The 16485-nt window shown below is 45.9% G+C and overlaps 1 protein-coding gene across 3 annotated transcripts in view; it reads right to left on the bottom strand.

Annotated features, from left to right (window-relative positions):
- Window positions 1–5450: 5450 nt before the first annotated feature.
- Window positions 5451–16485, bottom strand: part of FLCN (folliculin) — a 611825-nt gene continuing 600790 nt past the window's right edge. For all 3 annotated transcript variants that reach the window (XM_069645735.1, XM_069645734.1, XM_069645736.1), the window contains exon 12: window positions 5451–5902. In XM_069645735.1, the coding sequence (XP_069501836.1) occupies window positions 5701–5902 (202 nt within the window). In that variant the 3' untranslated portion in view covers window positions 5451–5700. The remainder of the gene's footprint in view (window positions 5903–16485) is intronic.

Here is a 16485-nt window from a genome sequence, read left to right as displayed (position 1 = left end):
GACACTTCTAACCAAAAAACAGTAACTTCAGTTAGAACCAGAAGGAGCATAATTATCTTAGTTCAAAGAGAGACCTAGTCTTGCTCTAGAAGTAGTACAAACCTTCTCCAAAGAAATGTTCAGTCTGAAGATTAATACCATTTGATTTTATGCCCCTAGGCAATTGGCAGGTGCCACTAGGTATTTGTGGTTCAGAGGGAAGGGAGGTAAAATGTTGTGCTAAAATAACGACAGGTCATCTAATAATTTGATGAATCATTTCTTACCATCTGCAGGACATCAGAGTTGTGATGAGAAATCCTGGTGTATGTTCATTTCTCCAATTCCCCTTTCCCCTGGGAGCGTTGAAAATGCAACAGTAAACTAGAATGTTGTCGGCTTAACATTCCCAGGGATTCGTGGGGCCAGTCAGTATTAGGACTTGGGTAGTGGGATGGGTTGGAGAGCAACTCCTTTTTTGTTTTGTTTTTAAAATGTGTTTATTAAGTTTTGTAACAAAGCATACAACAACATATCAACGTAAACCCCCTGGCCCCAAGAATAACTCTTTAAGTGAAATCAATAAGGTAATCACTCCCAGGGAAGTCCTCTTTCTCCCATACCAGAGGAAGAAGCAGGGATCTGGTCTTTAGGTGAAGCACTTCCCAGATTTGTGGGCTACGTCCATCTCTCACTAACAGCCATGACCTTCCCCTTCATCCCCTTGGGCACAGTTATTTCCTCAGCAGAGCTATTTCCCAGTGCCAGATCTCTCAGTATATCACCTTCTTCTCCCCTTAGGGCACAACTGTCTCCACTTTCCAGATCTTTTTCTCAATCACCTTCACCATTTCTGGCCACAACTTTCTCATTCTCCTCATCTCTTACACAGTCACCTTCTCCCCCTATAGCAAAACAAAAGAGGTGATGATTGGAAGGTTTAGAATTAATATTAAACCTCTGCCATTGCTCTGGGCAACCCTCCAGACCGTCGTTCCTTGCCTGCCAAGCCAGTGCAAAAGGGGAAAGACCATATGCAAATAAGGCTTGGTCCCACACCAAATGGGGCAGTCTAGCCCAAATGACGTGGTCACATCCCTTCTGCATGAAACTACAAGCATCCCCAAACATGTTTCGGCCTCGTTGGGCCTCATCAGTGAGGAGTAGCTCGTGTCTCTAGGCCCAGCAGGCACAGGACCCACGTCTGGGCATACCCGACCCACTCAGAGTGACTACAGCAAAAGAGGTGATGGCTGGAAGGTTTATAACTCATTTTAAACCTCTGCCTTTGCTATAGGCAACCCTGCAGATCATCGATCCTCGCCTTCCAAGCACCTTCTCCCCCTATGGCACAACTGTCTCCACTTTCCCGATCTTTCTCTTAATCACTTTCTTCACCCCTTTGGATACAATTTTCGCATTCTCCACATTTCTCACACTGTTGCCTTCTCCCCTTAGCGCACACATGCCTCTACTTTCCAACTATTTTCCTCTCTGATCTTCTTCGTCCCCTTAGGCACAAATGTCTCTCCTTGCCAGATCTCCCTCCCGATCAACTTCTTAACCCCTTAGTGCAGAGCTTTGTCTGAGAGACCTGCCACATCCTGGCCTACATTCCAGCTTCTCTCAAGAGAAAGGGAGCTGAGTTGGGTCTTCAGGAAGCTAGTGCAGGGATTGGTTGGTGGCCCCCACCTTTTGGGACGGCTTTCAGTTCTGAACTTGGGGTTGGCTAGCCCCTCCTCTTAAGTAGTTCTCTCTCTGGCTGTCACACTTTAACCATGCCCTCTCAGTGTACTACCAGAGTCTAACTGCTGTTAACTGTATGACAGTGGCAGCTTTGTACTGCCTGGTTGATTGTTGAGTTTCCCTTCCTAATTCAGGTTCCCCAGTTGCCCACTGTATATTTAGATGAAATTCCCAGCACCCACTCCGTCACCAGCTTTAGAGGATGCTCTGTGCTTTGTGACTGTAGAGAGCATAATTTCCCCCTGTTTCCCAGGTGTACCTTGTCCCTTCTGGGCACCATAGACTGCCCCCTGTCCTGAAACCGAGAATAGGTATGACCAGGGTACCATCCAGCATCCTTGCTCACTCCATTGAGGTCCCACAGTATTTTGCCATCTAGGATCAGGTGACCTGGTATGTGGTTCAGTGGAGAAGACAAGGATTCTGATTAAAAAAAAAGATAAGATTGTTGAACTAGAGCTAGCTTAATACTACAGTATTTAAAGCTATGCTGCTGAATCGTAAAGTGCATGCATGGAACTGCTATCCCACTACAGCCCTGCCAAGAAGCTGAAACTGCAAGCGGATCAAAATAGCCTGAACCAGGGGGAGGAATTCACAAATGCTGACAATAGCGGATGAATGAACGACACAGAGTATGGACAGGAACAAGTGGCACTAGATGGAAAGTTCGGCCACAGAGCCAGTGTCTAGAAAGAAGCAGTAAGAGGAAGTGGTGAGTGCTCTAGACTGAAGGAGAGCCCCGGGAAGCTGCATGCTGGGAGTTGCAATTCCACACTGGAGCATGAAAAGCGTTGAGCCACTGGAAGAATGCCCAGGAGAATTGTATGTTAGGAGATCCTGGTCAGTCAATCCCTGAAATGAAGAAAGAATTTTCTGTGGGTATTTTGTCTTTCTTCCTGCGACAAAGTTCAATTTTCTGTGCAAAAGTCTGTACGTCACACTATTTACAGTATCTGAAGAAAATGCACACTCCTTTGTAACATTAGATTATCGAGTAATATACTCTAGCATTGCGCCGTACACCTCAAACATATTCCAAAACGGTTTTGTTGATTGGAATTTTTTTATTCCATGTTTACGCCCATCTGTGTTTACACGTGTTTCGGCCACCTGGTGGACTGCAGAAGAAAGTGTCTCTCTGAGCTGGAGAGGAACGAGGGATTTATCCTTGATAACAAGAATGAGGGATGACCTCAACTAAAGGACCACAACAAGTGTAAAGAAAGCAGCGGATTGGAAATATATAGCCCAGTTTTGACTGCAAAAGGTAATGCCTGTGGTGCCGAGGAGCCTCGGGAGAGCCCAAGTGAGTTGTCTTTAGGGAGTTTAAGTCCTGTCACTCCCCATGGTGGCGCTAGAGGTGCTGAGAAACAGATATTGTCAGTGAGAGAAGGGCTGGTTCGATTAATCATTCTGAGATGGGGAATCAAGGAATAGAGCGAAAGATTAACTGTGAGATGTAGTAATCGCTAGCCACAGCGAGAGTCAACTGAGAGGAAGAATAATCTGAGAAAGAAAGAAATGAAACCCGAGACTTAAAGAGAGGAAAGCCTTTCTTTTATTTGTGACCTGGAGAAAACGTAAGATTTTCATTTTACTTTATTTGATTTTTTGAAATCATCTCTGTCGGCGATCCTCCACAATTGACTAAGATTACAATATAATTTCATCAAAGTACAACTAGAAGTAGAAATCCTTCTGATTTTATGAAAATATATATCTAACATTTTATTTATAATTTTTCGATAACCTGTACCCTAGAAAATAAAGCAAAACAAAAAACAATCCAGGGTTATAAATAAACTAGTCATATGCTGTTTTACAGGTCCAACAGGGTATGAAGGCTGTGCAGAGTTCTCCTTCATGTATTTGATTTGCATACAATGAAAGGGTCTTTAAAAAGCAGTAGCTTTTGGTGGTACTGATACAGGTCTACAACACCTTATTATTACCTAGCCTAGTACAAGTGCATTTTTCTAATGAAGATCCTGTAGTATTGCTTCTTAAGAACATGACATTGCAATGTACAAAGATGCACTAATGTGCCAACAGTTTTTATATACATTAAAAAAGGAATATTTTAACAGGTGCAGAAATATCTAGTGAGCTCCTTAATTTCCCCAGAACTTTTATCGCACCACCACTTGAATTTTGAAGACTCCTTGCAAGGGATCCCAAAAACGTTTCATCAAACATTTATTAAAGTAAAAAAAAAAAAAGAAGATATATACACATTTTAGATTCCTGATAGCTGGTAAATTATACCTATTTATACAGGCACATGCGAGGATCATTAACATGGGCGCTGGTTCATGTTCATTTGCACCAGCCTGATGTACTCCACGCACAAATACATTCTCAGATGATGGTATGTCCTGGAGAATTGGCGAAACAAGAGTTCTAAACAAGGTATTAATATACACACTGTCCGCCCATTTCACTGCTTGACCCAATATCAGATGCACACGATATAGACTAACACAACTTTTCGAGCCGCTCTGCTTTACAGTGATTGCCCCACCATTTCCCTTTGTATAGGCACTACAGCCAGCATGTCATGCTTGAATCCCCTACCCGCTGCTGCTTGGTCGTACTTAAATTGGAAAATAGAAGTAGATGGCAGGGGAGCAAGTCCCTTTTTTGTAGCAAAAACACAACAGCATCCTAAAGTGGCCACGACTTTCTATTCTGTTCACATCCATTTAAAGTTGATGATCAGACATTCATTTTGCAGAAGGTCCTTCTACAAGTAAGGGCCTTAAACCAGTGGTGAATCTGATACCTTAGTCCAAATTCTTCATCGTAGGTATCTTCATTCCTTTAATAAACACTGACCAGCTCCAACCATAGGGCAGCATCTCTGAACAGTTAATGGAACGTAACGCTTTAAATCCCTAAATCAATTTACTATACATTTATTTGTATGACATAGTGGCACCCAGGCTGTGGGTGCTGCAACACCCCGAAGAAGCTCCCAGTCGGGCTGTGCATCCAGCCCCTTGCCTGTCCTTAACACTCCTCTAAGGCATTCAGCGTACTGCCCTATGTATGGTGCGTGAATCAGGTAGACACACCTATGCAAATAGTATGACCATCTTTTCTGAATTTTGTGCCACCGCATGGGGCGGCACATTTGTCAAAAGTAAAGTGCTGACATGGTGCAGAAAAAGGTCTTGGAACACCAGACTGATCTCGAAATAAAAGGGTGAAAAAACATACATCCACAAAGTGTTTCACCTTGCCAGAGGATAGAGGAGACTTTGAGTGATGCTGAAAGTGTACTCTTAAAGTATGTCTTTAATCTGAAAAACTCTTGCAAAGATCCAATCAGTGCTCAGAGATCCTTACTTCGCAGAGCAGAACAATGAATTGAGGCGCAACTGCCACCACGCTGCATGATGAAATACTGTTGCAGCTTAGCTGCATTAAAAGGACAGCTTTCTCTTTTATGATGAGCTAGATTATTGAACCCTAAATGTCTCAGGCATATCTACTGCATTTTTAATGATGACATTTTAAAGAACATTTAAAAGAAAGCTAGTTAGGCATTATATGTGTGTGTATTTCTATATACATGTATTTGCTTTTGGATTTAAAATTATATTTTAATTATCTTTTGAGATCCCACCAATAGGCAGAGCTATTCAGTGTTCATGATAACTAATTCATAGCCCATGAATCGCTGCACAAATGTAGTCATCACCAGGTTGAGCTGTTGTGGAGATGGTTTTGCATATTTGCTGCATATTTTAATCCTTGGCATGTTAACCCAACAAATATTCTGTCTGACTTTTCGTCAATGCAGTGGCTGAAAAAAAATTAATTCAATATGCAAGGTGACTGAATGTGCTAGGATTGCTCTTGGTTCATGGTCACCTTTGATCCAGGATCAGATAGAAGGTCAGCAAATCATTTGGCAGAAAGTTCCTTGGAGTTTTTATGTCCATAAATACGGAATCTTTATGGTAGATATCAGTTCCGACACTCAGAGGAAGTGGGGCTCCGAACGGTAGACATGAGATGGGATTTGTAAGTCTTGCTCAGGCCAGTCATCCAGAACTTCAGGAGCTTGACGTTATCCTCCTCAGAAGCTCCTAGAATGCTCAGCAACTTCTGGGTCTCTTCCTTGGGCCGGCCATCCACTTTAGTGAACTTGAAGAGGACCTTCACTTTGCTGTCAAAGAAATATCAACACTTGTTTATTGTATAGCATTAGCCATGGCAACACACATCCGCATACAATCAGGTATCCGTTATCATAAATACACCAAATAACATATACAGTTTTATAGCATGCATAGGTGAAAGGTTAAAACACAGTGCACATAGTACAAACTTAATTTCACATAATCTATACTAAACTACCATAAACAATTTGTCTATATGCGCAATTTCATGAACTGCTGTCATACCCTCCATGCTGCCCATAAGCACCGTGTGACAGTCACCTGTACAAGACTTGCATTGTGCAATCATAACATAACCACATCCTACATGCTGTTATTGGGAACGTTTTGAACATGACTAAGATATCACTTTTCTTATGTATCCTATATGTAGGGCAGAACAATACAAAGCATGCTACGGCCTCCCCAGATATTAGACCCACATACACCTTTCTGAGTTTTAGCGTTTTGCATTGCAGTAGTATAACATGCTAAGAGTAGTATCCCCAGTCTGAACTTCACATACAATGCATGTTTGGCAAAGGACACTGTTACAAAAGGTATTTCTTGTCCCATAAATTCCGATAGATATGCAAGTACCTGTCTCAGTCTGCCTTTTGTAATAATTATGTTTGCTCCCATTCCGAATAGATAGTGCACATTTACTTGGCATGTGTGTTCTGCACTAGAGCCGTGGAATCCAGATATCTTCTAGAGATACATTTCTTTTTTTTGTTTTTAAATAGTTTTTATTATTTTAAACAGCACACCAAACATTACAAACATTTAGGACTTCCATGTTCAAGTTTTACAGCATAACATTACAGAGTACACTCTTCTGTCCTTCCCTCTCCCACCACATTAACTCAAGCCCCTGAGTCCATATCATCAGCCTGTTCATCTTCAGATGTATCCGCTGCCTTTGTCTCTTCCGTATCATCATCACTATGGTCGACCTGGGGGGGACCCGCCATCGAGGCCACCAGTTGTCTCCATGCTATCAGGGGGTCCCACCTCCTCCCTCCCCCCCTGCTGACCGCCTCATACCAGGCAGCCGTTTCTGCCTCTGCTCACTTCATGAGGTCAGCCCACCACATCTCAATTCTAGGCCTGTAGGTTGCTTTCCAGCCCATTGAAATCCTCCTTTTTGCCAGGATGTAGGCCAGGTCCTTCATCTTGCTAATGTGCCTCAGGTTGCATGGTCTGGGAAAGCCCCCAAGCATACATGCCCAAGCTGACTCCACCTCCAGCGTGATACCTTTCTCTGCCAGGCACATTTTCAGTTCTGTCCAAAACCTTCCCACCTCCGGGCAAGCCCAAAACATATGTAGCATCCCCGCCTCCTTCTCCCCACACTTGGGGCATTTCTGTATCACCGGGCCACCAAACCTGGCAATTTTGCTGGGGGTGAAATATGCTCTATGAGTGATATATTAGAGTAAAGAAAAACAAATTTTCAGGATCAGGAAACAATCTCCAAACCGAACTCTACAGAAAACCAACAGACCGCAATAGTCTATTACATTTCTCCAGTTACCACCCGCAGGGTCTCAGATACAATTTGCCTTATGGTCAGTTTCTGAGAATCAGACGTAATTGTTCCAACAAAGAGAAATACGAGCAACATGCCAACGGCCTACAAAATCGGCTGAAAGAAAGGGGGTACCCCAAAAAATCAATCAAACAAGCAAGAAAAAGGGCACTGAACATTGACAGAACAATATGTCTGACACCCAAGGAAAAAACTGAGATGACCAGACTAGTGTGTGTCACAACATATAGCCCATTGAGCAATCTCACTAAACAAGCTATCAACAAACACTGGCATTTAATAAATAAACAAGGGCACTCTGGAGAAGACGCCCATTTTTGCATTTAAAAAGAACAGGAATTTAAGGGACACTTTGGTCCATACATATATCGAAGAAACCAAGACCCCAAACACATTGTGGGACCTTCCAAGTGTTGTGGGACACTACTGTTGTGGAAACTGTGTGGCATGCCGCTACACCACTCCCACTAAAACCTTCGATCACAAAGACTACCACTGCACTCTACAAACCCACACCAACTGTAATAATAGTAAGTTTGTGATCTACGGAATACGATGTCCATGCCTTTTGCTGTATATAGGCAAGACCACCAGACCAATAAAACAGCGGATCTCAGAGCACAAATCCTGTATCAAGAACAGAATACAGGACAAACCTTTGGTTGAGCACTTCAACCGACTAGGACACACAAACGAAGATATTTCTTTGACCATCATACTGCAACTCACTCCACAAAAAAGAGGAGGAGATAGGGACAAAGCACTTACGAGACTGGAACAACAATTAGTCCACAAACTTGACACGGTCAAAACTGGTTTGAATGTTGCGGTAGAATGGAAGCATTTTTATAACCAGTGAACAATAACTTTTGACTTCTTTTTTACCCCTATATCTTGCCCAACATGGGGCTATGGTGGATCTAGACCGTGGGTACTTGAGTCTGTAATGTTATGTTGTGGGTTTCTCCTTAATGCATTTTGAGTTATCCACTACAGGACGTGCTGTTTCTCGTAAATGATTAATTTTCAAATGTTTAATGGCATTGATACCTTGCCATGTCTAATGACACCATGCCAACACATCATCATGTACTGCCTTAGATTGGAAGTGTTTGTTACCACTTGTAAGTTACCACTGATTAATTATATGATGACATCCATTTTTTGTTACAATTGCTAAAATGTTGGTCGAAAAGTTCTTTAAGGTCTGTCCATGACAATTATCCAAGCATACATGATTGCGATTTCATGTCCAGTACACTGGTTATCATTTTTAGATCATGCTGTTAAGTTTTTGTGTCAGCACTTGCATTTACATGCCCCGCACATACATCGCCATATAGTGCCCACAGGGGTACACGTCTCTAGATTTAGGTGATGTGACTAGTCGTTCTTGTCCCTATGACAGCACTTGCAACATGCTGCCTCTCGCAACATGATTCTATTTCAGTAATTCTTTAAGGGCGGGGTCACTGTCCGTCATCCGTATCGCGCATACTCATTGGACACAGCTGCTCGCACACGTCGTGTGAGCACGAGTAACACTGCCCATGCGCCTCTCGTACACTCTGTTTCTTTGCGGGCACTAGCTTCACACGATTAGGGGCCCGCGGCGCGCGCACGCCTGCTGAGTGCGATGCATTGCGTGCGCACCCCGCCACTCTCTTACAGTAACGCACCCCTCTGGCCCGCCTCCTGGCTTTCGTGGCAGTCGGGCATTGGCCACATTTTTACATGACGCCCTACTGTGGGCGCGCTACCACCGAACCTATCAACGCGATCAATGGGTTTGATTACCCATGGTCGCCTAGCTTACGGTTTCATTTACACGACCCTTTCCGCGTTCAGAGCGGACGCTGAGCCTCTCAGCAGAGACGAACACTTCGATTCACAGAAGTAAGTTCGATTCGTGTCAATGTTTGGGGTTATTTTGGAAAGCCGACCACGTCTATATAGTGGTTACTTTCCCCATTATGAGCAGTTCTTGGCTCTTGCAGCACACGTGTGTTAGTTACGCCGTTTTGGTGTACTCATGTGCTTTTTTCCGTACTGTTGTTATGGGTCTTTTTAGAATACTTACCATTTTCGCAGCTATGTAGTTGTTACAGGTACTAATATGAGCTTTAGCAATGCTGTTTGGCTTACCCATGTGTTTGCTTTAAACACAGGCGTTGTCACTGTTGGACAATCTGGCTTAGCAGATACCATCTGCAGGAAGTGTCTTCCCCATTATCAACTTTGAAAACATTCCTTACCGTTTGAGGTAAGATTTTACCTTTCTTCCGTCTAATTATGTATGACATTAGGATCTGTATAGATTTACTTACAGCCCCTCATATGTCGTTACAGGTACACACTTGTTTCCCTTACAGCGCATTCAATGCCGTCTAGACATCTATACTTATGATGGATTTTCTCGCTTACCCTTGCACTGGATAAGTCTTTGGTAAGAATCAGGCTCCTCTAATAGGGAGTTTTTCCTTTGTTATGCAATGAAGGAGCTTATTGAAGGATCATTTTATATTCGAGGTCACTTTTCCACTCACTACACTCCATTTGTTGTTTTTAGATAGAGATCCCGGGACTACCATTGATTCCATCACACGTCCTGATGAAGGCCTGTCCACCAAGCTGCACTTCACAGCTCCTTTAGGCCGAAACACTGTTGTGTCGACGTTAAACACCACCTGAACAGTGCACAATCCTAGCATTGTTGTTTTTCTTTGTGATTTACTGTATACATGTTCATGAAATTGAGTTTGTTCGTTCCTGTGACCGCACAAGTGTTATAATTGAACAAGAGTAACATTTTGCCGTTGCCGTTTATTGCATTGAGATCCAGTTCTGTCCACTGGATCATACTTATTTGTATTGTGTTCTCAAACACTCCTGGGTGCTCTATCCCTATCATGTTTTATCCAGATTTTATTAAAACACATTGATGTGAAAAAAATGTATTTCCAGTGACTGTGATATATGTTCAGAATGCTGGAGTGGTGTGACCTCTCACCCTGAAAATTTGTTTTTGTTTACTCTAATATACCTACCTGGGTTTTTCAGGGTTTTAGCCAGGTGCCCTAATATTTAATCTATGAGTGATATATAATTGGATTTGCTGGAGCCTCGCGTTTCGGGACACCTTCTTATGATACTTTTGGGCTCTGTCCCATTGCCCATCCGACATGGATTCCCCCACCTCCTCTTCCCAATCTCGCCTCAGTTGGAACAACTCCTTCCCCACCCTGGTTCCCAGTAGCTCATATATGTGGGATATTTCATGCCCACCCTCCAAGATGTCGTACATCGTCTCGATGGTGGCATAAGGTTGTTCCGCTAGCCCTACCGCAGGCCACCTTTCTCGCACCTGTCTGATGATTCTGGAATGGGTAATATGTTGGCCCCTTGTGCACTCCGGTGTCCACTGTTAGCCTCTGAAAGTCCAGCGCCTCCCCCTCCTGCCATATGTCCCCAAGAGTAGACAGGCCCACCGGTTCCCAGTATTTACGGACCCCTTTTATCATTTGGGAGTTATCTCCGCATAGCGCCACTAACGGTTCCTGCATGGAGAGCGGGGCCGGGCATCCCACGGTCTGCCATGTTCTATGCCACACCTCCCAGCCAAGCACCAGCAGCCTCGCCATTCCCAGTGTTTTCACCTTAGGCAACCACACGGTCTCTCTAAGGAAGTAGGGAGCAGGATCCTTATATAACAGCCTACCTTCAGCCGTTTCCTCCTCAGACAACCACCTGGCCACATATTGCAGCTGTCCTGCCAAGTAATACAACTCGCAATTCGGTAGGTTTATACCACCCTTGTCACACGAGTTTTGTAGTTTCCAGAGGGCCACTCCATTCCTGGAGTTATGCCATATAAACCCCCTGCACAAGCTGTGGAGTCTGGCGAAGAAGCGCTTGGGGATCATATATGGGATGTTTACAAAGAAGTGTAACAGTCTGGGCAGGACTACCATTTTAATCAGGGCCGCTCTTCCCATCATGGCCAGGGGTAGTTTGGACCAAAATCCCATGCTATTTTTGATGCCTTCAACTGCCTTTTCCGTGTTGTGTTTGTGTTCTTCTCCTGTCGTGTGGTAAATATCAATACCCAGGTATCGGAACGTCTCGGTACGCCAGGGTATCGGCAACACCGGTAGGCTTCTTGGTAGGACACTTCTATATCTCCCCAGGGGAAACAAACTGGATTTCTTGGGGTTCACTGCTATGCCCGAGAGGGTGGCGTATCATTCCATCACCTCCAGGACATACTGTAGGTTCTCCTCTAGGAAGTGTAGATATAAAAGTATGTCATCGGCATACAAGGATATAAGATGGGAGCCTCCCGCTGTGGGGATCCCTATCTCCCCATATTGTTGTCTGAGGCATACTGCCAGTAGCTCCAACGCTAGGATATATAGCATAGGCGACCAAGGGCAGCCTTGTCTGGTGCCCCTGCTATATTGCCATTTATCCGAGATAGTAGCACTCGTTTTGACCCTTGCAATTGGGTAGATATATAGCATTTTAACCCACCTTAGGTACCCCGGCCCCATTCCATATTCTCTAAGAGTCGCTAGCAGCCAGGGCCATCTGACTGAGTCGAAGGCCTTAACCGCATCCAGCGAAATGATTGCTAGTTCGCCAGGGTCCTGCTCCGTTTGGTCAATAATATGGTGGAGTCTCCTATGGTTGTCAGTTATATTCCTACCAGGGACGTAGCCTGTTTAGTCAGGGTGTATCAGTCTCCCGATGACTCGCTTAAGCCTGTTTGCCAGCACAGCCGTGAGGATTTTGCTGTCCTGATTAAGCATTGTTAGGGGTCTATAAGACCCACAATCTGTGCTTGGCTTACCTGGTTTTAAGAGCGGGATGATCACCACCTCCGGTAGGGACTCCAGCAACCTACCACGCTCAAACGCCTCATTAAGCATGGCCAGCAGCGGGGGGAGCAGCTCTTGTTTATATGTTTTATAGAATTCGCTGGGGAGCTCGTCCGACCCCGGAGCTTTGCATGTGGGCAGGTGCTGGATCACTATATCTAGTTCGTCTAAGGTGATTGGAGCATCCAGGTCTGTCTGTTCCTGATCATCTACCGTGGGCAAGCCTATGTCCTCTAATATGTCCTGGATCTCTTGGGCCTCATCTTCTCCTATGTCCTCATAAAGGCGCTTATAATATCTAAGGAACTCTTCGTTTACTCCCTCTTGGGTATTCCAAATCTGGCCTTCGTCTAATTTCACTGGATGATGTTTCACATTTATATAACCAGGCCAGCAATCTGCTCGGCTTGTCTACCCCCGCATGCTGTCTTTCGACATATTTCTTGTAGCTCAACTTGCAAAATCTATCCCAGTGCTCACTGCTGGCTTGTTGTAATTGCCTCACCCTTGCCCCATCCTCCCGAGTGGTGCCTCCCTTATGCATTATGTCTTCCAACTCCCTCTCCGTTTTCTGCAACTCCCGTTCTATGCCCCCCTGGAGCCCTCTTGATTTTGTAATAGCTACGCCCCGCACTACAACTTTGAATGCCTCCCACACGGTTCCCTCAGATTGGGCTCTACCGGTATTAATATCGAAGTACTCGATGATTGCCTCCCTTAGGTCCTCCCGGAATCCCGAGTCCTGCAGGGCCTCAGCTCTGAGCTTCCACGTTGGGATTTGCGCTCTAGGGGGTTGGTGTCGCCACTCCAGGATTAAGGGGGAGTGGTCCGAAAGCACTCTGGCCTTATATTCCGTGTCATTTCGCCCATTAACCCAGCCATAGCAAACACATAATGCAGCCTTGTGTGCAGATCATGAGGTGCCGCGTAGTGTGAGTACTGCCTGTCCACTGGATGCAGCTGCCTCCAAACGTCTTCAAGTCCAAAGTCTCTCAACAGGGCCTGTAACGCCTTTGCGGCCGGGTTGGGTTTGCATAGTTTGCCATCTGATCTATCCAATTGAGGGTTCAGTGCACAGTTGAAGTCCCCTCCCCACAGGATCGTGCCACCCAGCAGGAGGCTAATTTTCCCATATAGAGTCCTAAAATAGGCCGCTGTATCTTGGTTAGGGGCGTATACATTTATAATGCTCACCTCTTGGTTCTCCAGCATCCCCCGCACTACTATCATCCTACCTTCCGGGTCCCCTGTGGATTGAATCAGTTGAAACGGTACATGCAGTGCCACCCATATGAGAACACCCCTTGCGTAAACTGAGTATGTGGCTCCCGTAACGCTCCCCCTTCACTTTCTCCTGACCACCTCCAGTTTCTCCCTAGCAAGATGGGTTTCCTGTATCAATGCTATATCGATCCTCATCCTTCTCAAGTACATCATCACTTACGCTTCATGTAGCTATTGAGGCCCCTCACATTCCAAGTGACCACTCCAAGACTACCCAAAGCCATTTATGGAGTATCGCGCCTCCCCTCCCAGTTTCCCTCCTGTCTGAAGTGACATAAAATTTGGCTCGTTCCCTTCCCCATTTCCAACAAACTCCCCCCTCCCCACCTTTCTCAACTTTAAACCACTGCACACAACCCCATCCCTCCCCCCGCCCCGCCCAACCCCAACAAGTGCACAGCTCCATCCCTGGATCTCAGGCTGCCCCCGCGTTTGGTCCTGCCTCGGAATGCCGAGGCCAGGAACCCAACAGGGTGTCACCGGAATACCGGTGACCTAACTAGACTTCTCGTTATGGGGGTATGAGGGCAGGCTCTGTAAGGCTCCCGCCCTGATATCAAAGTTTCTCGGTGCCAACGGATACTACTTACATATTGCCCAAGCAACACCCGCCCGTAGGCCATGTCTCAGACTATATTCCAGTCCCATTGTCCTTGACTGTGACACCCTGGGTGCCCCAGACTTCTGCTACTTATCTTCTCCTTCTCCCGTCTGAATATCCGGTTCTTGGGGGCAGCTCTGCGTGTCCAGCCATCCCATCGCGTCCTCCGGGGTCTCGAAAAACAAAGTTCTGTTCTTGTGGAACACCTTCAATTTTGCCGGGTAGATCAGCATGTACTTGTGACCTGATTCACGCAATCTTCTCTCCACAGTCCCAAAGTTCATGTGTCTGCGCTGCACCTGCAAGGTGTAATCCGGGTATGCAGTGATGTGTGCCGACCCCCTTTGTATTGTTTCGCTCTTCTGAAAATGTTAGAGAATCTTTTTGTGATCCCAGTAGTTCAGGATCTTGGCAATCACCGGCCTAGGAGGGGTCCCCGGCGGCGGCCTCCTCATCAGGGCCCTGTGCGCCCTCTCAACGGCAAACCCCTGGGACAACACCCCCCCGGTTATCTCCTGCAGCAGCAAGGATTCAATGTACTCCGTGGGGTTCGGTCCCACAGCTCCCTCCGGCAGATCAACGATACGGATATTATTCGTTCAGGCGCATCCTTCTGCCTCCTCCGCCCTACTTTCAAGGTTCCCCACGCGTTGTACTAGGGCGTGGAGTTCTGATTTATGAGTTGCGCAGTCTGCTGTGTTCGGGGCCACCTTTTTTCTAAGTTGCCCGTGCATTCCGCCAGTGATCAGACATCTTGTCGGAGAAGATTCACCTCCTCTTGCACCGCTCCAACTTTGAGCTCCAGTGCTGATTTTAATTCGGTCATGGCCAGACCCAGTTTGGTCTCCCAGGCCACTTTCAGATCAGCAATCGCAGCAAGGATCTCTTGGTTCGTGCCCATGGTGGCTGTGCCCCTGACGGGGTTTTGTCTTTGCTCCTGGCTCCTTCAGCACCCAGTGACGATCTAGCATATTCGTCGAGCGTGGGTTGCTTACCCTTTGTTCTTAAAGGTTTATTGGTCATCGTGCTGTGACAAAGGAGTGCGGGCGAGCCCCACAACTTGCAGCCCACAGGCTTAGCAGAGTTTTAGACTGTTGTTAATGTTAAGGCCCGGCAGTGTCTCATCCTGTCCTCAAAGGTCCTCCTTCGCAGGCACACACGCTGGGCTCGGTCTCCGCTGCGCCTCGCCTGCCACCTCTTCCTGCGATGCAGTGGTCAGTTCATATGGCCCTTTGTCCACCGTCCGCCATTTTGTTCAGCCCCGAGACTCGGGCTCCCCAGATCTTCCAGCATCCGTCCCGCGCCCGTCACGCCGCGGATCGGGCCCTCATTGCGCTCCATTCGTGCCCCCGACGTTCATGCATCCATAGGTGTGCAGCAGGCTCATGTGGCAAAGGTGAAGCATTTTCATATCCAAGGTTCAATGTCAGATCTGCGGGAGCGTCCAGAAACACGTCCACTCATGCGGCCATGTAGCCACGCCCCCCTAGAGATACATTTGTGTGTTCGAGCCATGCTAGTGTCACTCAACGACATTATGGGTCTCATTACAAGTTCGGAAATGCAATAAAATGGTGGTAATGCAGTTAATTACACTGTTTTGTTGGCAGTATGCTTCTATGTTGTCTGTTCTATGTTGAGCGCTCTTAGGCCTATGGGCGATAGGGCGCTATATAAAAACTATAATAGATAGATAGTAAAGGAATGACTGCCTGTTTCCCCCTGCTGCTGAATTCAAGCTTTACCATGAAGTGGAGGATTTATTTACCTCAAAAAGGAGTGGCTTCCTTGCAGGTCAAATAACCGACTACAGTAAATTCAGCAAATCCCCAAAGAACTTCTATGGACTCCAAAAATGGAGATTGACGCTGTCACTCCAGCCCTCGTAATCGGCTGGTAAACCCGCCAGACCAAGCAGCATTAATGATAACAGTTTCAAATGCCGACAAACTTGGAATGAGGGTCTGCCTTTAAGATTAGCAGACACATTGCACATTCAGACTTGTGCAAAAGGTTGTAGTGGGTGAGGACATTTTATCAGAAAGATATTTTACACTCAGTTCACAGTGTATCTGCATCCTAGGCATGCGCATGCGTTACATAGACTAAGCTGTAACAGACAAAGAAAGAAAACTGCTCTCGACACCAAAGTTTGAATGGCGCAAACTTTGAGTAACCCTATAATTCTGCACGATCGAAGGATGATGAAATGGTCTTCCTTTGATAACTTGGATGGCCTGATCAATGGAGTGTACCCTAATGGCATGGTACTACAAC

Source organism: Ambystoma mexicanum, chromosome 2p (genome assembly GCF_040938575.1).
Source record: "Ambystoma mexicanum isolate Mex_15411 chromosome 2p, UKY_AmexF1_1, whole genome shotgun sequence".
Classification (NCBI taxonomy): domain Eukaryota; kingdom Metazoa; phylum Chordata; class Amphibia; order Caudata; family Ambystomatidae; genus Ambystoma; species Ambystoma mexicanum.
This window is presented reverse-complemented; position numbering and strand designations above follow the sequence as displayed.